The 27843-nt window shown below is 50.9% G+C and overlaps 1 protein-coding gene across 1 annotated transcript; it reads left to right on the forward strand.

Annotated features, from left to right (window-relative positions):
- The first annotated feature begins 1016 nt into the window (after positions 1 to 1016).
- Camk1g (calcium/calmodulin dependent protein kinase IG) lies at positions 1017 to 25182 on the forward strand. The gene is made up of 13 exons (XM_085687503.2): positions 1017 to 1144; positions 8604 to 8733; positions 10787 to 10915; positions 13017 to 13091; positions 14363 to 14501; positions 15094 to 15217; positions 18244 to 18319; positions 20020 to 20132; positions 20946 to 21024; positions 22817 to 22904; positions 23133 to 23557; positions 24119 to 24234; positions 24337 to 25182. The coding sequence occupies exons 1-12, from the start codon at positions 1093 to 1095 to the stop codon at positions 24207 to 24209; spliced, it is 1521 nt and encodes a 506-aa protein (XP_085543629.1). The 5' UTR covers positions 1017 to 1092; the 3' UTR covers positions 24210 to 24234; positions 24337 to 25182.
- Positions 25183 to 27843: the final 2661 nt, after the last annotated feature.

A 27843-nucleotide genomic window follows, 5' to 3' on the forward strand; every position in this document is an offset into this window, starting at 1 on the left:
GAGGGAGAGCAGAGCCCAGGAAAGCAAGGAGAGATACAAGCCACTCTAGCTACTTTTACTCCCCTTTAAGGCTGCCTGGTTACGGTCCTGGGAAAGAAAACCCCTGCATTCCTCCCCTTTAACTGGGTTTATTGTTAAGGCACGGGGCAGCTAATCCTCACAGACCTGTAGGAGCAGACTTGCTGACCAAGACCGCGTACTGGAGCACCTTCATTCTGAGTCCCTGGGTAAGACTGTCTGTTTCTTCTCTGGGATTTGGGGAGGTTATCTTGTCTAACAAGAAACGTGGGGCACCGGGAGGGAGAGTGGGTTTGAAGACTTACTTCCTTTCAGCCCCTGCCAATCTCTCCCGGCTCATGTGGTCTCAAGGGTAAGTTGTAGCATCCGGAAAGAGAAATCTGAATGGGGGTCTGGTAGGTGCTTCCTTGGGGAGACATCGGATCATTCTTCCAGGGCTGGCCCAGGGGAACCTTCTGTACTTACCGGCAGGGAGAGAAATAGGGGAGCTTTTGTGTCCAGTTCAGTGAGCTTCTGGCTAGTGGGGTTGGATGAGGGGCATCGGAATGACAGCTCCCTAGCACCCCTCTTCCAGTTCACCTTTCATTCCTTCACCTCTGGGACCTACCCCATCTATCAAAAGAGAAGGCTCACCCCGCCCACACCAGCATCCTTGCTTGGGGTGCATAGCTTGTGGGTACAAAGGCCGTTGATAATAGCCTGTGGCTATTCTTCTTCCTACTCCAGGGAAAAGATGGCCTCAGGCCCTGCAGCAGCAGGGTCCCTGTAGGACTCAGCTTCCCACCCCAGGGCCAAAGCTGCTGCATTAAGATGCAGGACATGGGCTCAACTGCTAAATCTGTCAGTCATAACCCAGCTCCTTCACCTTCCCCAGGGGCTCGTCTGCTCCCGGAATCTTTAAACTTCCCTAGCGTGGCTCTGTGGGGTGCTCAGAGTAGGTCTGAATTCACCACCCACCCTCCCTCCACGTAAGTTTGACGCACAACATTAACCCTGAGGCTAGTGGAGGTGGCTGCAGGACCAGCTGCAGTGTGAGCCCGGCCGGCCTCCTGCTCTGGAAACAGAGAACTGATCATGAGAAAAATCTCTGAGTCGGGTCAAGAGGGTCCAGCAGGTTCCATCTCGGGTAAGGAGAGAATCTTTTTCAGATCACGGATCACAGACCACAGGCAGAATGGAGCCATCATTCCTATGGACCTGAGCTAAACCAGGCATAAAGATGAGACCCATATCTGAAACAGACCAGGGTACAAAGTGCTTAGTAATAGCTGATACCGCTGCACTTCATAGTTGGCAATGGGCTTTTAATTTATCCGGAGGTGGGCTAGATGGGTCCCCATTTAGCATATAGTTGGGGCCACTGGTTCTCAGAGGGATAAGAGGATCCCCTGCTATAAAGTCAGCTACCACCGGCATCCCTTATGTGCTGGTAGCATTTGAACCCCGGTCCATTTCATGAACCCCGGCCATGGTGTGTGTGTGTGTGTGTGTGTGTGTGTGTGTGTGTGTGTGTGTGTGTAAGAGTCCTGTTTAGAAAGATGAGGAAAACTTTGGGAATGACTGAGGTCTGAGGAAGTGTAGGTTTAAGCTGGAGCCTGGAGCAGTACCCCGGCTTCAACAACGAGGAATTGAAGCACTACAGGATGTTGGGTATAATTCTTTCCCAGATCACTGAAGCCATGTGCTGCCTCCCAGGAATAAGTCAGGTGCTTTGCAGCATGACAGTATCATAAGGAAGAAGGTGGATATGAGTGACATCCCAGCAGCCACCTCCAGAGAGGAGGCAACAGGTCCCGTGATATACAGACAAGGACACTGGACTGGCCGAAACCTTAGAACTGGACTCCCAGACCGACACGGTCACACACTGTCTGCTTGATTCAGGGCATGGCATTTTTTCCTGCAACACCATTCTCCATCAGAATCTCAGCTACAAAACGGTGTCACTTTGAAAAGTGGCAGGGAAACCACAAGAGGGATCACGTCTGCAAAATGCTTAGCACTGCTCTGTCCAGGGGCTCAGTTCTTGCCCCCCTTATTCCACAAGGCCTGGGAGCAACTCTGGCTACAAGGAAAAGAAAATGTCTCTCTCTGAAAGGAAGGCTCTTCTCCCCCAAACCACACACACACACACACACACACACACACACAGAGCCAGAAATAAACTGCCACACGGAGTGCGTGTGAGTGACGAGTGACGGCACCCAGCCGCTGCAGCATGCCAGAGCCGGGAGTGAATGAGCATGAATGGGAGGAGGGGCAGTGGAGTCTGAGGAAAGACAGTGGCTGCCTCTACGATTGCAGGCAGGCCGCCCGCCATGGTCAATGGCAAGGGGGCTGGGGCAAAGCAGCTGCCAGACAGAAAGTAGCGATGGGGGAAGTGTTGCACAGCCTGCCTGTGAGGATCAAAGCTGTGTCCCCAGAGGGAAGGTTTGTCACTCCATGCTTCCTAGTGCAGTTTCCTGAGCTCAGCCTGTCTGTCCTCTGACTTCTTCCGTATGAATTCGTGTTGTCCCTTCTGAGAGCTCCAGCAAAGTACCTGGTTGTGATATTTACTAGTAATGAGTCCCAGGCCTGCATGGCGGAAGCACCTCCTGTGTGCGTGTGTTAGGCATCGTAGCCATCAATGTGTGGCACAAAGACACACAAATGATGCTCATTAACTCTTAAGGACAGCCGCACATGGCACATGGAGAGACATACCCAGGCTTGTTTTCCTCCTGTTGAGGTAGACACCTAGTTTCTCAGCTGAACACCAGGTGGGATATGGGGTTCACACTTGGGGCTGTACGGTGTGGAAGTGGTCTGTCTCCTAGCCTTCCAGAACCCCAGGGAGATGGGTGCTCACATTCTGAGAGGCCTGGGAGAGCAAAAGTGGCTCAGGGGCAGTAGCTCCACATCTCCTGTCCTGCCCATCCCCACCGGGATATTTACCAGTAGGTAAAACATCACCGACAGACCCTGCTTTTCCCACCGCTTGGTGTTCAGCTCATGTACCATACTGTGGGTATGTCATGCGTGCTGGAGAGCATGCACGTGCCTTCTGATGCCTCTGATCTCATAGACATCCCAAGGAATAGACCGAAGAGAGCTAGTTCCATTCTGCAGACAAAGCTGAGAAGGCCAGTGTGGTTAAGGCTAAGCAGCTACTGGCTGTCACTGTGTCCCAGCCTCTTGGTCACTGGGGCAAGCCATGGAGAGGACTCTTACTTCTGCTCTGAGATGTGCACTCCTAACCTTAAGCCAACTTGTCAAGCAATAAGATGATTTGGTTGAGCTAAAATGTGGAAATGTGGGTTTTCCATGAAAGTAAACTTTGGGCCACCTGAACACCTTCTTCAGCTGTTTTGTGAGCAGAAATTGGCATGGGGAGCTGGTAACAGGGTTGAGAACAAGCAGAGTGGGCCTAGGTGTTCCTCCCCAGACGCGGGGCTCTGGGGTCCCATAACCTGTGAGCTAGACACAATTTGTGTCAGCTGTATGGACATCACCATGTGCCTGTGACACTCCAAGAATGGGCAGGACTGTAATGGATGGCTATGGGCTGCTGCGAATTTCATGTACTCCTCAAAGAAATGAAGTAAAAATAGTATTGGAGATGGGCTCACCTGTGTGAGCCGAGGCTCCTCATGAGCTTCCCCACGTGCCTGTCGCTGATGGGCATTAAGAAAGCATATCATCAAGGAAATGTGGGGACAGCTAGCGGAGACCATAGTAAGCAAGTGTCTGTAGTTGTCCTCAGAGCCTTTCGGGAGCTGGTGTGGACCGAGGCTCTACAGGCAGCCACAGAACAGCAAAGTCATCTTTTCTCAGGGAGCACCAAACCACAACGGGAGCTTTCAGTGTGTTCTCAATCCAGACTCTGTATTGCAGAGGACAATAAAGTCTGGTGCAGGTCAGAATTTTGGAAACTGTAGTACCAGGTCAGGAAAATCTCCCAGCTTTCACCCTCTGGACCGGAGTCGGGTCGCTCTGTCTGTGACTCTGCTTGGAGGCAGGGCACACATTCTCATTAAAGATGACCCACCTGATAACCTCCCTCCCAGCACCCACAGGCCCAAGAGGCCATGATTCCAGCAGTCCAGGAGAGGAGAACTAAGAAATCTTGGGTAATTGGGGGTAGAGTTCTAGGGTAGAGCGCTTGCATAGTGTGGGAGGCTCTGGAAGGACTTGATCCCCAGCACCAGAAAAGAAAAATAAATCTCGGAGTGCCCTGATTCATTTAGGATCAGCGAGAGCTAGTGAGGCAATGCCTTGCCGAGAAGCTGCAGGCGGGCGTGCTGGAAGTACAGCAGTGGATCCTCTGTGGGCAGAACTGAGAGCCATTATCCGCAGATTCAGAACAACAGAGATGGCACACTAAAGATCCTCTGACTCTGCCCTCACGCTTCTGGTGTGTGTAGGAGAGCTGAGAGGCACCATGACACCCCTGCATTGTGTGCATGAGGTGGAGGGAACGGGTTTGGGTCCAGTGCCTTCAGGTTCCAAAACAATTCCAGGATGCTAACAGAGCAACACTGACTCCAGAAATGGTCCCAAATAGACACATCAAACAAGGGAATAGAAGAAAGAGTCATGATGTGGCCTAACATATGTGAGCTTAGTGAAAGCAGTGAGGAGTACCTTGCGGATGTACCTCATCTTCCAGCGTTCCTTCTGGCTTTGGTGTGAGCCCTGACCCAGTGGAACCGGAAGGAGAGGATAGCGAGCCCCATGGGACACCATGGTCAGGCCTGTTGCCTGCTGGACTCGTGCCCAGCCTCTCTCAGCCACATCTCATCAATGGCCAGGCTGGCTGCCAACACGGGTTAGAGAGTCTGTCCCAGAAGCACGGGAAGGGCTCATACATGCCATGACTGGAGTTGTCCTGCATGTCCTCTGGGAAGAAGTGTCCCCTCTGACTCCTCCCTTGCTAGAAACTTAAAGGACCCCAAGAGGCTAAGAAAGACCAAAGCTACAGCAAGACCAAGCCTTCATCTCTTCGGGGTTATTTCTAGAGAGGATGATTGCCTAAAACAGGGTGGCCAAACACACAGTGCCTTGCAGGAGAGAAGAACTGGGGAAGAAGTGACCTGACTTAGTGTCCCAGAGACTCGGGACTGGATTCAGACCCCATCCTTCTGATGCCAGGGCAACGACAAGATGCAGGGCAACCTGGCTTTCTGCCACCATTTTGCCTCCCTCTCTGTGCCTCAGACAGGACTTCATATCAAGGGCTGCAGTGGAGTGGAGTGCCATGCTCTGTAGGGCAAAAGTATACCCATCTACCATCCATACCCATGTTAAGCCTAGCTCCTACCTGAAACCATCCCACTTCCCAGGGACTCAGACTAGCTGGACCTCCTGTGTGCACCAGGCTCAGTCATGGGAACCGCGTGTTGGGAATGCTTGTTCTTGGGGCACATTGCCTCCAGTTACATAGATACAGACCTGCATCCATTCTTTCTGACTAGATTGCAAGTGCTTCCAGGGCCAGGCTTGCGTCACAGAAATACCTGTATTCAGTCCTGGGTATGTATACAGGAAGTACTTAATAAATGCTCGCTGAATGAAAGGGTGTTACCTCATAATTCAGAGATGGTTTTATAAGAACACAGTCATTTTTCTTTGCCAGGAGTCTTTGTTACAGAATGCTCACAAGATCTCACTTTGTTGAGGAGTGAGGGACATAAGCCAGGCACACATACCAACATGGGGGATGTCTCATGAAAGTCTCTATAGAGGTGAAATTGGTCATAAGCTCCAGAGGAGTTTGTGGGCACTGCTCCTAATCTCTAAAACCCAATGGCAGTTGTTATGAGAAATTGTGTGAGGCAATGGTGCCTTGGAAGCAAAGCGAATAATATCAGAGCTCAGGGGGAGAAGAGGCGGGAGAGCCCGGAGCAGAAAGTATCAGGGTGGGTGAGCCCCTCTCTCCCTTCCTGGGACCACCCTACCGGGGCCTCCTCCCCACAAGGTCTCTGTGGCATGAAGGATTGTGGGAGACCAGCCCTAGAAGGTGTGGGGTTCAGATCTGAGCCCTGAGTATTTCACACAGATGATGAAGCTAAATTGTTAGGACTCGTTGTTTGGGAGGAGGGGTGGGCGGGAAAGATGTTTTCTACGGCTTCTCCTCAGCTAAGAATACTATGTTTTTAAAGCTATTTAGGAGCAACGGGAAGGAAGGAACATTGAGCACAGATCAGCTAATGAGGCCTGGGAGCCTCCTGCAGAGCAGGCAGTCATTCTCCACGGGTCCTGAAGGGGGAGTGGTGTGCACAGCCAAGGTCCCCAGGCTCCTGTTCTTCATTCAGCTTCTCACCCAGAGCAGCTCCAGTCCTATTCTGTGGAGGGGAGAAACCCAAAGGGAGGTGTGCAAACCAACCTTGTCTATTCTGCTCATTTAGACACTCACCCCTTACCCTAGCTGCTGCCTTCTTCAAGACCACCCACCAAGGGGTGTTACCCAATAGGACGCTATCCCTGGGTACTAGCCAGCCCAGCCATAAGCTTGACAATACTGCCATGCACAGCTCAGCTACAACTGTCCCCTTCCTTTCCTGGCTGCCCGGTAGGTGGGGTCCAGGCATCCACACACACCAAGGCTCCCGAGAGATTTGGGGTTTGTAATATGCAAAGGCATCAAGCTCAGGCTGCCCACTACCCATAATCCTCTGGACACCTGTCCCACCCAGGCCAAGAAGTTAATAGAGAGGGAATTCGAACCTAGGATTCAAACCAGTGTTGTTTACCTAACGTAAAGTTGCAGAAGCAAAAGCATGTTGTGCATATGCAAGCATGTGTGAGTACACACGAATTTGCGTGTGTGTAAAGGCCAGAGGACAGCTTTAGCTGCCATTCCTCAGATGCTGCTGCTGCTGTGTTGTTGTTGTTGTTGTTGTTTTTGAGACCTCAATGAGGAGAACAGACTGGCCTAGCAGTGAACCCAGGAGATTCACCTGTCCCCACCTCCCGTCCCCTCCAGCACATGCTAGAGTTACACGCATGTGTTACTATGTTCAACTGTTCCTAGAGCACAAACTCATGTCCTCCAACTTTCAAATGAGCACTTTATTGGCTGCGCTATCTCCACAGCCTTCTAAAAGGCCTCGGGGATTTTTACAGGCATTCGTTTTTGTTTTAAAGTGGGATCAGAGTCACTGCCTAAAAGGAGTAACCACAGGATATATTTTCCTACTTCTCTGTCAGGTTCAAGGGTAGAGGGTGTTGGCTGAAGTGGTGTCCCTCTTATCACTGGGACTCAGTAGCCGTGCACTCCACCGTCCTGGCTTCCCTGCTTTGGGAACCCCAAGCCCTATTTTTCTGTAGGTTAGCAGCTCTGTGCAGGTTTTGTTTGTTTGACTCCTTTGCCGGCTTCAGGTCTCAGCTGCTTACAATGCCTCCACCATCCTTATCTGAAGACCCTTTCTTTGTCTCTGTTACCCACCAAGTCTCGTGTCACTTAGCCATCGTTACAGGTGTTTGCTGACTGACTCATCACCTGGCTGCCCCAGGAAGGAGGGCGTGGTCCAGCTTTTCTGCTGCTACCTATATACCTATTAGAACATCACCAGTGCTACATTCATGTGTGCAGCCCCAGAGCTCCGATGCACAGTGAGGACAGGCTTCTGTTCAGATGCTAACAAAAATCCACCCAGCTCCATGCATGTGCAGGCTGTAGGGGTGGCAGGGAAAACACACGGCTCCTTCACAGAAGCTGCTCCAGGTAGGAGCAAGATGGGGGAAGGAGCCAGGTTGACTCCAGAGACTGAATAAACAGGAAGTTCCCGAGATTAGCTCAGATGCCCAAGGACTAGGTGCACCATGTCAGTCTATACGTTGTGCACCTTCACTAACGCTGTGCACCTTCACTAACGCTGTGCACCTTCACTAATGCTAAGCACCTTCACTAATGCTGTGCACCTTCACTAACACTGTGCACCTCCACTAACACTGTGCACCTTCACTAACGCTGCCCACCTTCACTAATGCTGTGCACCTTCACTAACACTGTGCACCCTCACTAACGCTGTGCACCTTCACTAACGTTGTGCACCCTCATTAACACTGTGCACCTTCACTAACGCTGTGCACCTTCACTAACGCTGTGCACCTTCACTAACACTGTGCACCTCCACGAACACTGCACCTCCACTAACGCTGTGCACCCTCACTAACGCTGTGCACCCTCACTAACGCTGTGCACCCTCACTAACACTGTGCACCTTCACTAACACTGTGCACCTTCACTAACGCTGTGCACCTTCACTAACGCTGTGCACCTCCACTAACGCTGTGCACCTCCACTAACGCTGTGCACCTTCACTAACGGCGCAGATTGACGTCGGGTCTCGACCCTCAGTCTACACCCTACTGTGTCTAGTGAGCAGATACAGAGCCGCCATTCACCGGAGTTGTGCTAGCAGTTTTAGAAGGCCAGTGGGAGAATGCTCTTATTTTTGACGTTTTCCCAGGTTCTGTTCCCAGTCTTTCCTTCTGGCCATTACGTCGCCATCTGGGTGTTTTAGATTCTCTCGCAACCTGTTCTGTCTTATTTGAGAAACGCTTTGACCAGGCCTTGTCTTGCTTTCCTGCCTCCCACAAAGCTTCCCAGGCAGCTTCAGCTCTGGAGGGGATGGGGCGGAAGGAGGAGGAGGACGAAGACGACTGTGGTTCCTGGAAGAAACAGACCACCAATATCAGGAAAACCTTCATATTCATGGAAGTGCTAGGATCGTAAGTCCTGGGGCTGGGCTGCCTGCCGGGGGAGGTTAGCCCCTGGAACTCGCTCCCAATTTGCACTGAGAGACTTGGACAGCATGTTATAGCACTGGGGTTAGAGTGGCAGAAAAGGTACCTGTTACTTTAATGCCCTAGAGCTCCCAGGAGACACCAACCCCTGCCCCAGATTCTCTCTCCTGAGCCACCCCAGTGGCTCCTAACAGACTCCCAGAGAGAAGGTGGGTTGCTCACCCCATCACTTCCCCTTTGCCCTTCCTCTTCTCCTTATTCCAGTGCTTTACAAATGCGGGAGCCCACGGTGTTTGGGCCGGCCCCCTCGACGGCAATCACATGGCTGGATGACTCCATATGAGGCTGCTTGTCTGGAGGAGACTGGCCACTCAGTCCTGCCTGTCCCCAGGAGGTCACGGGTTCTGATGTAGGCCAGCCAGCAGCTCCAGCCACCAGTTTTCGCCTCTTCAGAACCCCAGCTGGTCAGCTAATGAGACAGGGATAATTGGGCCCAGGCAAGCGAGGAGTCCACAGGCTGCCCCCTCTAGCAAGCTTTCTAGCCAGTGTTGGCTAAGCGTCGCTTCACCCTGCCCTGGCCAGGAGACCATGACCTCAGACAGTGAGAGATGGCCATTCTTTCTGTAGACAGACAGGCACCAGGCACCACTGGGAAGAGACTCAGGCTGTCCCTACACAGGGAGGTACCCGACTGCGTGCACAGGGGGACACAGAGGCAGTGCTGCTTGTCAGAGCCCTGACCTTCCTTCAAGGACCCTGTCAATATGGGGGGGGGGGTGGCTGGAAAGTGGTGACTGGCAGAAGAGAGACAAGGCTCACATGTGAAGCGAAATGATTTGCTAACCAGCCATAAACTCAAGGAGAGCAAGAAGTCCAGCTTGACGAGAGCTGCTGTGTCTCTGTCTCCTAGGAGACACCCCAGAGGCAGATATGTCCTTCCTCCTGGTAATCAGAGAACCCCCGCCCCCCCCCGCAGCCCTGTGCAAACCTAGAGGGACTCGGGAGCCATGTCAGAGCTATGGCCCCAGCTTTCACAGGAGTTTGGACATAAGGAAAAGGTGAAATAGACTCAAACCCTTCCACGTAGATCCAACTGTTAGCGCGTCACTGCTAGTCAGCCCCGTATCCTCCAGCCCCACGCCTGCAGGTTCATCCATCAGAAAGTCAAACACAGCAGGAGAAGAAATGGGTCTGTCCTGGACATGTCCGGGTTTCTCCTGTCCTCATTCCCCGACAGCCCAGCACAGCTATGAGTGGCTCAGCACGTACCTCAAAAGCTAAGATCCTAACATGAGTCGTCAAGCCCCAGCTTCCGACCCTAGCTTACCTGTTAGCTGAGGTTCTGATGGCTGATCTCGGGGGCCCTTCACCCCTGAAGCCTGTCAAATCCTACTGGGTTCCAACCATCGTGCCCCAGCATCTGTAGAGACTCCTAGATGGAAGGAGTAGGTAGTCACCCTCCTTGTCTTCTGAGGACAGAACTGGGGTGATTACCAGCAGTGCATTGATAAAACACACCTCTAGACCCAGCTATTGGGGAAGTGGAGGCAAGAGGATCACATGATCCCAGGAGTTTGAAAGCTGTCTTAAGGTAGTAAGACCCCATAAAGTTAAATTAAATAATTAATAAATAAAGACCAATTAAACGTATCCATGAGTCTTTCTTCTCTCACTGCATGTGAGTCTGGCCTCCCACGAGCACTACTGGCCACAGTGCACCATCTTGATGGGGAGTGAATCGGCTCTGCCAAGCCTCAGTGGGGTTTGCCATAGGGAGAAATGTCCACAGATGAAGCAGTCTGTGGGGAGGACACAGGGAACAGCAGCCACCTAGTCCCCTCATTTATCTCAAGCCATCTTCAAAGCAAAGAGTACACTGGCACGTCAGACGATAGGTCACGGGCATGCCGCTCCTCTGAGTCCATGGTGACAAAGGAAACTTGTCACCCACATGTTCCTCTTCGTCCTTCCCCCTTGGCTTCAGGCACGCTCTCTATCAGCCAGAGCCACATTCTCTGTCTTGGCCTCTTCCCCACAGAGGAGCCTTCTCAGAGGTGTTCCTGGTGAAGCAGAGAGTGACCGGGAAACTTTTTGCCCTGAAGTGCATCAAGAAGTCACCGGCCTTCCGGGACAGCAGCCTAGAGAACGAGATTGCTGTGTTGAAAAGGTGAGTAGTCACCAGGACTGGCAGCGGGGGACGGGGGGCAGGTGCAGCTGTGGGATTCTGACTGTCCTTCTCTCGGGGTTGCCACACCTGTGGGCCTCGTGCCTTCTGAACCATTGTCAGGTTAGACAGGCAGCTGGGCCAGAGGAATTGTTTGCCCAGCAAATTGACTGGTGGGCTCACTTGCTCATACATGTAGGTCAGAGAGTGAGTAGCTCAGACAGCCTGCTTGATGACTGAGAGCGGGAAGAATCGATAACTGCAGAGGCAGCGGGGACTTGAGAATTAGCCTCGGTTTGATCCAGAGAGAACCCACAGGCGTCCTGGAAACTGCCTGGGGCTGCACTGACGTATCGCCAGCGTTCACCGAGAGGCTCTTACCGTGAGCCTGTGGGACGCCTGCAGCATGCTGAAAGCCATGGCAGGTGCACTGACACACGATCAGAACTGTTGGATGAGACAGATATTGCCCAGAAGCCCACATTGCCCAGCTGGGGAGAAGCACCCATAATTACCTTGTCTCCCACCTGACTGGCTGTAATCCAGCAGAGAGTATGGTACGGAGGCGACGGGTTTGTTTTTTTTGCTGGCCCACATGCCTGATGAATGTGAATGATTCCATACGTTTTCAATTTTCGAAGAAGAAAGACTTTGATGAGCGAGTGGAATTTTGTGGGCAAGGAGGCAGCGCAGAAAGGAAAAGCAGGAGCATTGAAAGAATTTGTGCAGAATCATGGAAGTGTGAGGACAGAGGATGGACTAGAACCCCCACAGCTTTGCGTGGGTAGCATCAAGGACAGGCAGTGTGAATAGAGTGTGGACCGGGAACAAGGTTTGCAGAGGATCAAGGATGCTGGCTTTATTATATGAACAAAGAGGACTGATGGATGGATTTCAAACAAGGAGACAGAATCAGATGAATAATCATCCCTCTTAGACGTGCAGGAGGGTGGGGTAAGGAAACCAGCCGTGAGGATGGGAGACCCTCTATAAAACCCTTCACATAAGTTTACACAGGGTAGAAGGCATGAGTGGCAGCATTGTGCGGAGAGTTAGGGGTTCACCAGCAAGAGTACCACAGAGCAGAGACTTCAAAATGACCCTGAAACTAAGCCAAGTGCCCACTAAGTAGAAAGTGAAACTATTGCTTGTAATAAAGACCAAAAGGCATAAACTTCAAGGAAGCAAGATGAAATCCATTGGAACATACGTACTGGAGACGTCCACTTATCTCTGCATGAGAAAGCCTAGGCTGGAGGGTCGGGGGAAGCACACTCTGATGATCTTTCTTCCTGCACTGTATAACAGCCTTGATATTCAGTACACATAAGTTCGATGCATGAATCATAAGAAAGTTAATATGAGCATTGCCGGCCTTTAAGGGCGGTGGAGTCCTTCTAGGGACCATAGTACCAGCTCTGGGGTGTAAAGATACCTTAAATTAGATATCTACCACTGGCTATATCTTTCCCAAGTACTACACTATGCATTTTATGCATTTTAATTTTTAAAAATATTTTTTAAATTGATTATGTTAATTATTATTACTATTATTTGTGCATGTGCACATGATGTGTGGGCACACATGCCGTGGCGGGCAGTGGAGGTCTGAGGAACCTTACATTGGTCCCTGGGATTGGACTCACATCAGCAGATTTGTGCAGCAAGCACCTTAATCACTGAGCCACCTGCATTTCCTTCCTTTAATCCTGGTACAACTAAATGACAGAGATGTACTTTTTAGTTTAAAATGTAAAGAAAAAAGGGTTTACTTTGACTCACAGTTTGAAGGATCTAGTCCATTATGGAAAAGAAGAGGCAGGAACACCAGGTGGCCATGCGCATCACACCCACAGCCAGGAAGTCAGGGAGGGATACTGCTGCTCAGCCTGAACCCCCAGCCCCTGGGATGGTACTGCCCACAGACAGGGCAGGTCTTTCATCCACAGCTGCTTTGTGCTGGCCTCATCCAGAAGGCTTCTCAGAACCGGTCCTCTAACACATTTCCATCCAAACCATCTGATAGAAACTTGCGTTTAAGTCTGCCGTCTTTGTCTGGACCACCTGAACCACTTCCCTATCACAGGATTCTAATCTTTTCCAGGATCAAGCACGAAAACATCGTGACCCTGGAGGACATCTACGAGAGTACCACCCACTACTACCTGGTCATGCAGCTGTAAGTGAAGGTGACCCTCGCCCCTAAAGAGGCCTTACGGAGGAGGGTCGGGGAGAATGGCTGTCAGATAAAGTTAAGAAAGCTCCAAGGGCTCTGAACTGCTGTCGTTCTGGGTCAGTGTGCTTCTGGTGCTGGGCTGCAGGGCTGCCCTGGGCTGACTGTCGAGCCGGTTCGTACCAGCACAGGCTTGCAGTTGGGATATTTCCTAGGAGCAGACAATAGTTGTGCGTGCTCTTTGCGACCCACAAATCTTCTTAGACTTCCCAACCACTTGGCCACTGAAGAGGCAAATGCCAGGCATAATGTGAGCCACCAGAACCCTCCTCTGGCACCACCTTAATGAGCCTATGTCTACGGACTCAATAGTAAACATATCAACGTCACTCTAGGGTAACGTGATTGTAAGGAGCAGAAACCTTAGGGAGATGATTTCAGTTCAGTATAAAGAACAAATCTCTCAGGAGAGATCTACTTACATTCCATGCAGGCTATGTGGTATATTCTTCTGTACAATTGTAGAATGGTCTCTGTGTCTGTCACCACCACACAGGAGAGTTGCACCTGCTTTGTGGGGCAGCAGGGGTGGAGCTGTTGGAACTACAGAGGGTCAGGTTTCAACATGATACCTAGAAATATTAAGAATATACCCAAGGAAAACACAGTCTTTCACTGGAGGCAGCAAGTTCTGTAGCACTCACATTCGAGTACTGGCTAGAAACTTCTAGAAACATAGTATAGATGATATTAAAGATAATGATGGGTCAGGCTTGATTTTTAAGCTCCAAAATCTTCATTTCCCATACCATTCAAGTTTTGAAATACTCCTTTGTCCCTGTCTGAAACTGCAGCCATAGGTTTCTCAGTTTCCCTAAAGGGGAAGGAAGTTTTGTTACAAAGGTATGCATAATTAATCTCATTTTCACACTTTGTCCAATTTTGGATCATCTCTCTGTGTTATAATGGTTTCTTGTGTCCCAAGAAAGCAAGGGCAGTTGGTACCCATAGAAAGGAATCCAAAGCTTTTCCAGGCACTCTAACCTAGGCCATTTGAATTATACTAGAAGCTTCCAGAAAGAGAACAACCAATGCTTGAACCAAAGAAATGGTCCCTAGCGATCATCCTAAACACCCAGAGGGAATATTCTGAGGCAGAAGAGTGCCTTTCTGCACCCTCACATCTCAATTCAGGGCGTCTGCCCGTGTTTCCAGCCCAGGGCTACGAAAGGCGCTTGCTGTTGACCTGATATGGAATCAGATTCTTGTATCTACAGTGTTTCTGGGGGTGAGCTTTTTGACCGGATCCTGGAGCGTGGTGTGTACACAGAGAAAGATGCCAGCCTGGTCATCCAGCAGGTCTTGTCGGCAGTGAAATACCTCCATGAGAATGGCATCGTCCACAGAGACCTCAAGGTGATGGGGCAGGAGTGCTGAGTGGGAAATGCACGTCAGGAAAGCCGAGTGAGCTTCATGGTGCTGCAGCAGACTCTTGGGGAACTCTCAGGGAATGCTGGGCTGGCTGGACTCAAAAGGCTGCTTCTGCACTAAGATTCCTTATGCTGATCATAGATGATCATTGTTCAGCTATGCCTTAGCCTTTTTAAGAGCCTTTTGAATGCTCTCCCCGTTAAAATGTCAAAACACCTCACAGCCAGTCAAATTCAGGCATAACAAATACTCACTAAGGGTCTAAACCATAGCAGGCACCACAGTAGGCTTTGGGAGATAAGAGACAATTAGCCAAGGGTTCGGTCCTGCAAACTGCAGTTTAGAGTCACTGGGAGTGGGGAGAGGTGAGCAAATTCAGGACCATAAACAAGATATAGAGTTCGTGGATGCTGAGAAAAGGTGCAGATAGGAGGAAGGTGGAAAAGAATGGATAAAGGGGTTGTGGCCTCTGAATTGGGAGCCCAGGGCTTAGTAGCCCAGGAAATCCCATATCAAGAAGGACCGGAAGACCATGCAAGTGGTTCCTTTATATGCTGTGTATCTTCTCCCTCTGTAGCCCGAGAACCTGCTGTACCTCACCCCTGAGGAGAACTCCAAGATCATGATCACTGACTTCGGTCTATCTAAGATGGAGCAGAATGGAGTCATGTCCACAGCCTGTGGGACCCCAGGCTATGTGGGTGAGTCCAGGAACTGCAGAAGTTGGCCATGTGTCTGTTCAACCACGAGTGTCCTAGCTTGCTTTTCATTGCTGTGTGTGGTAAACATCGCGACCAGAAGAGGACAGGGGTTATTTCGTCTTATATCTTATAGCGTGTAGGTAAGTCAGAGTGGGAACTCAGGAAGGAAATAGGAAACAGAAAGTGAAGCAGAGGCCGTGGAGGAAGGCTGCTTACTGGCTTACTCCCCATGGCTTGCTCCCCTCCCTTTCCTATACAGCCCAAATCACTTGCTCAGAGATGATACAATCCACAGAGGACTAGGTCCTCCCAAATCAATTATTAAGTATGAAAAATATACCATAGACTTGCTCACAGGCCAATCTGATGGCAACAATTCCTTAACTGAGGTTCCTTCTTCCCAGATAGCTCTAGCTTGTGTCAAAGTTGACATAAACTCAGCAGCACCATTGATACCGTGTCAGTTTAAAACACAGCTATGGAACTGTTAAACTGTAACCTTTACTTTCTTCTTTGTTCCCAAGATAACATGTTAAGAACACACTAAACGCAGCCTTTAAAATTTCCAACACTTTAAAAGTTCAACATCTTGTTAAAAAAATTTCCAGTCTCTTAACTGAGCTTCCTGTAAAATACAAAACAAGTTGAATACTTTCTGACTCCAAGAGAGAATCAGAACATAGTTTCAATCAAAGCAAAACAAAACCAGAATCTAACAAAGTAAATAGATCAGTGTTGACATTTGGGATTCACTGCCTTCTTAGCTCCAATGGGCTTGGGCAGCTCATTTCCCTGGCTCTGCTATGCACATCACACACAGTTCATTCCGCAGACTCAAACCAACTGTACTCCATACCTGATACCATCCTTGGTGGCCATCACACACTCCCGGCATCTGTAATATCCTGAGGTCTCTACTGTAATGCAGCTGCACCTTCAGCCTCTCCTCCCTCCAACCCTGACATGCAGTGCCAATTCTGAGCTGCTCTCTGTGATCCATTCATGCTTTCAAAATCAGGAACATGTGGCAGACTCTTTTACATTATTTGCCAAGTTTTGCCACCACCTTGACGTGCGGTCCGATGTCCCAGACATCGTGTGCTGACCCTGAAGAAACAGTTCCCAGGGAATTTAAGCTCAGTAATGCAGGTCTCTTGCTAATCTCAGCTAATTTTTCAGCTCCAGTTGACCATATGCCTTGGATTCTTAATTCAAAATATCTCACACACAGCCCTGATAGTATTTAGTTCCCTGAAGTTTCACAAATCAGGCCTCCATCATTTGTACACCTCTTGACGGTCCTATCTTTTAAGGTCCCATAATAGCTAATTAATCTCTGGGCATTTGATGGTCTTTTCTAGCCCAATGCCCTGAAGCCCTCCACAATCTACCCCACAATCAGTCTGTCACAGCAATACCCCCACTTTTTCTGGTACCAATTTCTATTCTTCTCTGCAGCTAAGATAAAACACTGACAGAAACAAACCTAAGACAGGAAAAGTTTCATTTGGCTTACACATCCTGACACGGCCCATCCAGAGAAGTCAGGGCAGGTGCTCAAGGCAGGAACCTGGAGGCAGGAACTGAAGCAGAGGCTGCAGAAGAGTGCTGTTGACTGGCCTGCTCAGCCTGCTTTTTATACTACCCGGGACCACTTGCCCGGGGCGGCACTGACCATAATGGATTGGGTTCCTCGTCTCACATCAACCCTAAATCAATAGAATGCCCCATACACCCTACCCACAGGCCAATCTGCTGGAGGCAGCTCCTCAACTGATGTGTCCTCTCCCTAAGTAACTCTAGCTTATGTTAAGTCAACCAGCACAACTGTGGTATAACTCACAGAGAAAAGTGACTATGTGGGGACATGTTCATCCCCGGGGACTGTCTACTGAGCCCTTGGCCAGTCCATTTGCCTCTCTAATTCTGCTCTCTGCAGAACCTGCCCTGACCCCTTTCAACAGTACCTCTGGGCATACGCTGCCACCATCACAACCTGAGATCGGCAGAGAGCTAAGGGGTGGAGTACTCACCCCCTTTTCCCCTACACTAGAAGACCCAACTGCTAGGAGTCTGTATCTGCATGATGATGGGTTTGGACTCAAGGGGTATGGGCAGCTCATGTAACTCTAGGAAGCACACAGAAGTGTGAGAAGCTGGACATTGTGCCCTTCCATCTCCCAGAACTCCTGAAAAGAGAAGAACTGGCAGGGCACTTGATGATCTCAGTCTTTGGACCTGAGAGGAGGAGGAGATACCCTCTATTTAGGCAGCAATCCCTGATGGACTTGGGAAAGTCGGAGCCCAGACTCCCAGAAAGAACTTGCTTGCCCCCATGGGGAGTTAGTCACTCACCTAAAGGTGTGGCATTCTATGGATACTAAACTCAGTACTGGGGTGCCCTCAGAAGGCAGCTCTGTCTGCCTGACTCTCCCAATCCAAGGGAGGCATGGCCAATGGCCTTACTAAGTCCTCAAGTTCCTGCCCTAGGCAGGTGCCCAGAGATAGGTGGGCAAGTTTCTGCCACTTTCTGGGAGCTTCCTGAGGTGACCAGAGTATGGAGCCTCTGCTTCACAAGGCTCCTGTTGCAGTGGAGGAGAGACCATACCACCCTGTAGCTCCTTGCTCCAAAGACAGAGACTGGTCCTTATCCCGAAGATTCCCCCATGTGAGAAGAGACAGGTGTTGCTGTCAGGGGGTCACCCATGTGAACAGAGACAGGCCCTCTCACAGAGTACTTAGTCTGATGGGAGCGACAAGGCTGGAGCCCTCCAGGCTGATGAAGGAGTTGTACACAGCTTATGGAGACTCCCGGATTGATGGAGGAACAGGTCTCTCCTCTCCGGAAGAGTCTATCTGTGTGGGGAGATACAGTCCCTGCCTTTGGGGAGTTTTCAATCTCGCAGATGCTCCCTACCTTAGTAGATGCTCCCATCCCCCACTCCCATCCCTTTTCCTGTCCTCCACTCCTGTCTCTGGCCTCCTCTCTTGTCCCTAGCCCTGAACCTACCATTGTTTTCCTACAGCTCCAGAAGTGCTGGCCCAGAAGCCCTACAGTAAGGCTGTGGACTGCTGGTCCATCGGTGTCATCACGTACATACTGTGAGTAAAAGCTGCCGTCCGTGTCGGTCTCAGTGTCTGCTCACTTCTTCCCTCAGGATCTGTGTATGCTTGTGTAAACACAGACACACAAGCTCACTTAGGCACACACATACTCCTACTTATGTACACACACATGCTCACTCATGTACACACACAAGCTCACTTATGTACACACATACTCCTACTTATGTGCACACACATGCTCACTCATGTACACACACAAGCTCACTTATGTACACACATACTCCTACTTATGTACACACACAAGTTCACTTAGGTACACACATACTCCTACTTATGTACACACACAAGCTCACTTAGGTACACACATACTCCTACTTATGTACACACACAAGCTCACTTAGATACACACATACTCCTACTTACGTACACGCACATGCTCATTTATGTACACACACATGCTCACTCATGTACACACACAAGCTCACTATGTACAAACACACATAGACACACAAGCTCAGTTATGTACACACATACACACACACACACACACACACACACACACACACGTCCTCTAAACTCTAAGCCATGGACAGAAGCCAGCATGCACTCACTCTTCGGCCCCCTGGACCACTCTCATTCCAGGCTCTGTAGTCCCCGCTCTGTGGGACTCTGTTGCATTCCAGCCACTCCGTAGAACCAGCAGAAAATGAGAGGTCACGGCTCAGAAACAAGCAGGCTGAAGCCTCTCCGCTCCCCACACCCAGCAGTGACACCAGCCAAAGGCAGCATCATGAACTAGCTTCCCAGGCACTTCCTTTGCTCCACACACCGTTAGGCACTCCCTTTCCTGGCCTTCCCAAGGCTCCCCACCCCACACACGTCCAGCATTCCCCCACTGTAGCAGCCAGCTTTGTTCTTAGGGAACAACACTTGCCTCTTGGGATTCCGTTAAATAATGCTCTAACTCATTTACTCAAATAACATCTGCCTGAGTTGTCCCCTTAGGCTGGGTGGGGCATGGGGACGGAGCTCAGTTGGTAAAGGCCCTGCCTAACGTGCATGAAGCCCTGAGTTCAATCACAGCACAGCATAAAACTGAGTGAAGAGAAGTGGGCTAGAGAGAGAAATCTCGGAAGAGCACTTGTTGCTTTCTCAGAAAACCCACATCGGGCTAGTAACTCTAGCTCCAGGGGGATCTGATGTCCTCTTCTGGCCTCTGCACATACCTGTGTGCGTGTGACACACAGACACAGATAAGCATATAAAATAAAACATCCTTTTGGAAAATAAAACCTGATTGTGGTAGCACACAAGTGTGATCCTAGTACTCAGGAGATAGAGGCAGGAGAAGCGGAAGTTGAAGGTCATCCTTAGCTATATAGAAAGTTTGAAATTAACTTGGGCTACATGAGACCCTTGTCTCAAAAAGTAGACCAAAACATCCTTGCCCATTCTACTTAAGGGTGTTCTGTAGAAATCACCCACGAGCCAGAGGAAGTAAGGGCTCAGTGGAAAAATGTCCTGCACAGGGTCCTTCCAGAGACTCCTCTTCAGGCCTCGGCTCTGCGTGTGCTCTATGGGTCCTTCCTGTTCTAAATGATGAAGCTCCTAGTCACACTGCTGGTCTGAGATCCTCATTGACTATGAATGTGAGCAGTGGGAGGCTGGAAGAAAGAGAAGTTGGTCCAGGGAAGAGAGAATGTCTAGCTGACTCTCCCCTTCCTGTCTTCCTGCAGGTTGTGTGGGTATCCTCCTTTCTATGAAGAAACGGAGTCAAAACTTTTTGAGAAGATCAAAGAAGGCTACTATGAGTTTGAGTCTCCGTTCTGGGATGACATTTCTGAGTCAGGTGAGTGTGAAATGCAGAGGCTGCAAGAGAAAAAAACACCTTAATGGAGTTGACGGTCCCTGGGGCTCATACAGAAGAAGCTGCCAGAGAGAGTAGAGGAGTCTTTAACTGGTTCAAAGGTGAAGCATTTGAAGTTAGGACCCCTCCTCTTGCTTTCCCAGAAGGAGGCACAGTGCCTAGGGAGAGGGTGAGGAGGGGTGTGGGTCAGGTGAGAGGCCAAGAGCGGAAAGTCCGGCAGAGAGGAAAGGTAAAGGCAGGGGACACAACCTGGTGTTAGGTAACAGGACAGAACAGACCCTCGTGTGAAAGAAGGCAGCATGCATGCTGGCCAGGAGAAAGGGCAGGGTATGGATGCTGGCCAGGAGAGAGGGCAGGGCATGCATGATGGGCAGGAGAGAAGGTGGTATGCCTGTTGTGCGTAAGAAGGGAGTATGCATTTTGTATGTGAGAAATGAGGCATGCATGCTTGTAGGGCCTGGTACGTGGTAGTAGGAGATGAAAAAGCTAGCACTCACATTTTAGCCCACGTGTTTACCGGCAATTGCATGCACACAGTGTTCAGGCACATTGGTGTGACGTGACTGGCAAGGTTCCCCTGTATGTGTGGGTGAGGCTGCCTAGAGCTCTCTTCTCGGTGGCTTGTGGTGGGCTGTTAGGTGGTTTGGATTTTTTTCCTCTCCTTGCTTTAAGACTTAAAACCGCCTCTTTGCAAGATTAGCTAAAGATGCATTCACTGCCACCCACCAGCCCGGAAGTGAATTTCTATCAGTCATGAAATCTGGTCCTTAACCGAGCCTCTGATATTCCCCTTAGCCAAGGATTTTATCTGCCATCTACTGGAGAAGGACCCAAATGAACGGTACACCTGTGAGAAGGCCCTAAGGCACCCCTGGTGAGTGAGAAGTGGGGTGGGCTCTGTCTCCTTCCGCCTGGTTCCCAACAACTCCCAAGATCTCCCAGACATCAAGGCCAGTGCTGAGGCACCCAAGAAACTCACACATGTTCATCAGGCCCAAGGGGCCAGCAGACGGTACTGGGTGGGGCCAGTCTGACCTGTAGGGGCCAGTGACCTGCTCTAATCACTTTCAGAGACCAACGTCAAGGGTTCAGTCTTCAGGCTAGGTGTCAGCTCCCACATGGTACAATGTTGACTGCTAGCTATCACAAATCCAACCTGTCCTAAGGGGCATGTTTCTGGGGGTGTAGCTAAGTGGTAGAGGGCATGCCTAGGTCAATCCCTAATTCTGTAGATAGTTGTGTGTGTGTGTGTGTGTGTGTGTGTGTGTGTGTGTGTGTGTGTGTGTGTGTGTGCATGATGTAACTTGATAAGACAGGTAAATCTTGGGGCACTGCCTTTTCATATTACTCCTGGTCCTCTGCTCAAGGCCTTACAATTGTTCCCACCTCCTCCCCCAGCAAGGACAAGGTCCTTTGCCTCTCCAGGCTTTCTCTGATCTTATCCAGGCTTCTTTCTCCAGTGTCCACGATTCTAGTCAACCATCTCTGATCCAGAGAGACCTCAGAGCTAGACCCCTCTTCCTGCTTCCCTGTACCCTCACTTCAGGCTCGTTCTTTTCCACACCTTTGATCACCACAGAAAATACCCCTCCTCTTTGTAGCGCAGCACAGCCGTCTGCGCTCCATGCGCTACTATACAGTTCATGAACCGGGCAAGAAGCTGGAGATTGAAACACACAAAGACACACAGACAGAGATACAGGTCATCCTTGATGCCAAAATGCCCCAAGAATGCCCCCTTTATTGTGTACCAGAGCTGCTTATATAGGGATCCTTAACTGATAGACACACCCCAGCCAAACCCACCAGAAACCACTCTCCTGAGCTCCTGAGGGTCTCGTGCTCAGAGCAGCTGCAGGCTGTCTCAGAGCAGAGGAAAACAAGTTGTTTAACAGAAATTCAGGATCTGCGGATTCACAGCTCCCAACACTCTTGACTTCCATGCCTCCTGTGGGATCCAGATCCCTGCACCAAAGCCCCGACTTCTCAGTCCACACAGACCTTCCATTTCTCCTTTTAATTACCTGGCTCGCCGTGAAGTTTTCTAGCCCATGGCACGAGACCCCACACAGCTAGAGTAGAGGCTCCTGGCAACCATATCCCCATCTCTCTCACTTATTTCCGGTCCCCTGGTGGTTGTACCAGTTTCGTGCACATGTTACGTGCCTGAGGAACACTTAGAGACAGGTGACTAAGAAGCCGAAGAGAAGAGCAAGGCACGGCCTGCTTAAGGTGGTCTTGCAGAGGGTGTCCCCACACGGACTGACCTCTGAGAAAGGATAAGAGCCAGAAGGAGCAGTGACAGGGCACTCTGTGATGTACAGTTGAGGTTTTGCTATGGATGGCACCTACTCAGCCCGCTGAGAATCACATGAAATGCCTGCCAGGGCTCACAGCTGTGGGCCCTCACTTGCCCATCACTTGCAGGTGATGAGCACACAGCCCCCAAGACCACAGTTTGTCAACACTGTTCTCAAAGTCTTTTGTTTTGCCGAAGCATAAGCCCCCTAAGACCTGCCCAGGGAGATATAGGAGCTCTTTCCTGCTGGAATCACTCTTCTCCTGGAATATCCTACCAGTTGAACCTGGTCCTGCATGCTCAGAGCCCTGACTTCTGACTTGAGTGTCAGGGTCACCTGGTAGTCAAGTCCCCTCCTACATGCCAGGATTGACGGGAACACGGCCCTGCACCGGGACATCTACCCATCTGTCAGTCTCCAGATTCAGAAGAACTTTGCCAAGAGCAAGTGGAGGGTGAGCTGTGCTCAGAGGCTGAGCATGCTGTTTTCTGGGTTTCCGGGAGGATGGACCACCTGGGGTTGGAGGACGGGTTTCTTAGGGCATCCCTCTCCCAGGCAACAGCAGTGCCCTGTGCCCTCTGTGAGCTGGGTCGTGGGCAGATTGGTTTCCAGAGGCCCCGGGGAGCAGCTGGAACCCAGGAGCTGCCCCAAGAGCAGAACCAGACACTCCCTGCCTCCTCAGCAAGCCTTCAACGCGGCCGCAGTGGTGCACCACATGAGGAAACTGCACATGAACCTGCACGGCCCCAGTGCCCGCCCAGAGGTGGAGAACAGGCCACCTGTATCCCCAGCTCCTGAAGTTTCCAGACCGAGCTCCCATGACAGTACCATCACAGAGGCCCCCATCCTGGACCCAAGCACACCCCTTCCTGCACTGACCCGACTGCCCTGCCCGTACAGCTCCCGGCCTTCAGCTCCTGGCGGCCGCTCACTCAACTGTCTGGTCAATGGCTCCCTGCGCATCAGCAGTAGCCTAGTGCCCATGCAACAGGGCCCCCTAGCCACTGGGCCCTGCGGCTGCTGCTCCAGCTGTCTAAATATCGGGAACAAGGGGAAGTCCTCCTACTGCTCCGAGCCCACCCTCTTCAGAAAGGCCAACAAAAAACAGTACGTAGTCTCACAGCCAGTTAGCCTCACCCTGCTCGTCCGCTTCAGGAGGGGCAGGAAGCATTTGCTGAAGAACATGAACACAGAAGTCAGGCCCGCTAATAGCAGTCACAGGGTGGAAGGACCTCAGGGCCCAGGCAAGGGAAGTTTCTGCCACCAGCCAGAGACACCAGTTAGGTCTCACCTCTGGCTTGAAGTTTGCTCATCTATAAAACGCATCCCAGAGGTATTGTTGCAATCTAGCAGCGAGACAGGCTGGGCTTCGGCCCTATAATAGAGAACTTGTCTCACATGCATGGTGCATTTAATCCCAAGGATTAGGAACAAAGGAAAAGGCAGATGTGCAAATGGGAAGTGCTGGTGCTAGATTCTCTGAGCTGCCAGCACTTCCCTGTTTGGGGCAGGAAGGAAGAAGGGAGCCGTGGAGGCCTTCACAGTAGGGCCTGTGCCACCAGAACTTCAGAAAAGGATGGCAAGGCAGATGTCGTGGGTGTGAAGAACACCGACTGTTTTTCTTATTGCCTCAGATAATTCAAGGACTCTACTGTGTCTCCTTTCTAGGAACTTCAAGTCGGAGGTTATGGTACCAGTGAAAGCAGGTGGCAACTCCCACTGCCGGGCCGGGCAAACGGGGGTGTGTCTCATCATGTGATCCCAGGAGACCATGAGGTGTTCAGGTAAGGTCTGGGGCTGGCATGCCAAGCTGGGGAACAGGGGAACTGAGGTCTAGAAGGATTAAAGGAGGGGCTTCCCCTCACCCAGAGTGCTCCCCTTTCCAGGAGACTCGTCTGACTCTCCCCTGCCTTTCTAAGCTGGCATCTGCCTGGAGGAGGACGGAGAGCAGTGGAGCCAGGCTGGCGGGAGCAGCGTCTGGTCTGAAACAGTAGCCTAATGCTGCCTAGGACAGACTCTCAGAGGAAGTCACAGAGGAGCCCCAAGGCATGAACATTCCCTGAGGCTGTGGGCAGGACAGTGGCATCCCAACCTCCAGGTCTCCCAGCCTTCCCATTACACGTCCCCTCATCCTGCGTGCAGTGGCTCCGTGCAGTGTCCCTAGATAGCGCGCTCATCTGGGTCTGTGTTGTTTGTTGTGAAAAGCTTATGGGCTGACCAGGCTGTGCCACTTCCTCCAAGCAAAGCCATATGGAGTCTGACTCCGACTCCCTGCTCTGCATCCTCACTCCTGCCCCTCTGGTCCTGCAGCCAGACTGGGCTCATTACCATAGCACCTGCCTCTTCGCATGAATGCCAGGCTGCTCCCAGAGGCCTGGGGGCACTCACCACTCTAGGCCTTCCCTCCAGGACTAGCTTCTCACTGCGCAGAGACCCAGAACACTTCAGAGTTCTCCCTGCCTCTGACACACAGCTGTGCCCATCCTCCATGGTGGAGGAGAGAAAGTCAAGACCATGGACTGTACGTTCTTCTCTCCCAGCCACACACCTCACACAGCACTAAGGAAGAATGTGGGGAACTGTTTTCATGTCTGCCAGGTCTCCTGCCTCTGGCTTCCTCGTCTCCCCTGAAAGTCAGGTGCATTGTTCTGTCTGTCTGTGTTTCTTGCCGTCATACCCTCAGGCTTTATGCTCTGTGTTGTGCTCAAATAAAATGTACATATTTTTCTCTATGAGGCTTCACTCATTCCATCCAAGTCAGAAGGAGCTCATGGACAGCTGGGTCTACCTGGACAGCTAGAAGTAGTGCAGCCAACATACATTGGGAACCAAGTGCCTGGATACATGAATCACCCAACTCATTTCAACCCCCTGGATCAGGTTCCATGGATGCCGTGGTTCCTGCTCTGTTGATGACTGTTTTAGAACATGAAGATGAGGCTAACTCTGCCCTCACACTGAGACCACAGGTGACTGTGCACACTGAGACCATGGGTGACTACACACTGAGACCGTGGGTGACTACACACTGAGACTGTGGGTAACTACACACTGAGACCACGGGCGACTATGCACACTGAGACCATGGGTGAGTGTGCACACTGAGACCACGGGTGGCTGTGCACACACTGAGACCACGGGTGGCTGTGCACACTGAGTCCATGGGTGACTGTGCACACTGAGACCACAGGTGACTGTGCACACTGAGACCACGGGTGACTGTGCACACTGAGACCACGGGCGATTGTGCACTCTGAGGTCACCACGGGTGACTGTGCACGCTGAGACAGTTGGTAACTGTGCCTTGTTTCCCTCGCTTTTCTGATGGGAACCATATGTGTGGCAAGCGCCAGACACACTGCTCCCCAAAAACTTAAATGATCAATAATGACAAAGAAGTTAATCTAAGCCAGGCCTGATGGCAGACACCTATAATCTCAGCACTTGGGGGGTTGGGCCAGAGAACTGTGAGTTCAAGGCCAGGCTTTTAGTGTGACCTTATCTCAAAGAAAGGGGAGGAAAAGATGAGAGAAAAGGAAAAGGAGGGAAAGAAGAAATGGGGTGGAAAGGAAAGGGTGGGGGGAGGGAAAGTGCCCAGTTTAGCGCCTGGACCATGGCCAGCACACAAATGTTTGTGACATTTCATATCAACATACACGGTCACTTTTAAAGCACTTTCTAGCCTTTGCCCTGACTCTAGGACAAGTAAAATGACCTAGTTCTGCCCCGGGAATGTTTGACAAAGTGCAGAAGACTAAATCCTGTTAACCCAATGTTAATGTTAGGAACAGACCATTATTATAAGCAGCCCTTTTGATATCTATTTTCCTTTAAATAATGAATGTTGAGAGGGGAGGATAATAGGGTAGGGATTTGATTCCTTGGCTGATAGTTGTTAGACCCCCTTCCTTGGTGTTCAGTTACCTTGAACAGAGGATTTCCAGGCAAGCAGCTTCTCCCCGAGAGCTGTGTGGATGTCCTCATTGCATCCTGGCTGCTTTAAACCTCCAGGAGCGCCTTGAGGAAGCCACACTACAGCACAGCTGCTTGTTGCTGAAGCACAGCTCTGCTTCAGGAGGCAATATTCCAGGCACTGTACTTCAAGCCACTTAAAGCAAACGTTCTACCATCACAAGCCTCAGTGAACGTCGTAAGTCATTTCCACCTGGGCCAGAGAAGGAGCACTAGGCCCAGCACAAGGCTCTCTGATTAGTACAAACACAGTCTGTGGTGGTTTGAACAAGAATGGCCCCAATAGGCGGATATATTTGAGTGCTTGGAAAGAGGCACTATTGGAAAGGATTAGGAGGGGTGGCCTTGTTGGAGTAGGTGTGGCCTGGCTGGAGGAAATGAATCACTGAAGGGTGGGCTTTGAGGTTTTGAAAGCTCAAGCCAGGCCCAGTGTTTCTCTCTCTCTCTTGCTGCTGCCTTTGGATCCGGATGTAGAACTCTCAGCTACCACGTCTGTTTGTGTGCAACCCACCATGGCAATAATGGGCTAAACCTCGGAAACTGTAAGCAAACCCCAATTAAACTCTTTTCTTTAATAGAGTTGTCTTGTTCATAGCTTGTCTTCACAGCAATAGAACACTGACCAAGACTCAGTCCTTCATGCAAGGGTGGAGGTCTGTGCAGTGACGCTGCATCCCTTACAGACTGTTCACCCCATTAACAGGGAAACAGCCCCTGTGGTCATAGAGTACCCTGAGGTGGTAACACAAGGAAGAGATGGCAGGAGCACCAAGGAAGACTGCAGCAGGAAGAAAGGCAGCAGCCTCCCGACATAAAGGGGGCAGAGGCATCAAAAAGTGGTCGCACCAGCGAAGCGAAAGCAGACAGGAAGCCAAAGCCGAAAAAGGTTTCCAGGAGCCAAAGATAAGAAACTGTGTGTCCTGGTGGCTAAGGAGTTCCAGGGAGCTGCCAAAGCCCTAAGGGACATGGGGTGCAATGAAAGTTAAGGCAGGTACAAGCTGCCCAGTGCCCTGGCTGCTGGTGATGAAAACCAAGAGAAAATATACCACCAGCTTGAGCGTCTGAATCTACGTGACCGACTTCAAAAGCCTCGCTCTCAGGACTGGAAGCTGAGAGTCTCCGGGTCTGCTGTACCACCCGCCCCCATCCTTGGGCAATCGCAGGTCACAGACTGCCACCTAGAGTCTCCCCTCTCCTTTGCTGCCTGGGTAGAGCAGGGGACATTGAGGTAGTGGAAACAGATGGACTCCAGTCCCGAGACAGACGAGCTCAGTCTGCTGAGTCCAGAGGCCATCTGAGCTAGACTAGGTAATCAGGGCAAGCCACAGGACCGAGTTCACAGGACCCTCAACAGGATGCAGGAAAGGTGACAGCGGTTACTTAATACAGACTCACATCATTTTCTTCTTGAGTTTCTAGGC

The sequence above is a fragment of the Myodes glareolus genome, chromosome 5 (genome assembly GCF_982192425.1).
Source record: "Myodes glareolus chromosome 5, mMyoGla1.1, whole genome shotgun sequence".
NCBI classification, from domain to species: Eukaryota; Metazoa; Chordata; class Mammalia; order Rodentia; family Cricetidae; genus Myodes; species Myodes glareolus.

What these genes read in the sequence shown, in the direction of transcription:
- Camk1g (XM_085687503.2), top strand. Translation starts at nt 1,093, where the DNA reads ATGAGAAAAATCTCTGAGTCGGGTCAAGAGGGTCCAGCAGGTTCCATC. An exon ending in GGTGTCATCACGTACATACT is followed by an intron (nt 18,320 to 20,019) that starts GTGAGTAAAAGC and finishes GTCTTCCTGCAG; the next exon opens with GTTGTGTGGGTATCCTCCTT. An exon ending in TTGCCAAGAGCAAGTGGAGG is followed by an intron (nt 22,905 to 23,132) that starts GTGAGCTGTGCT and finishes CTGCCTCCTCAG; the next exon opens with CAAGCCTTCAACGCGGCCGC.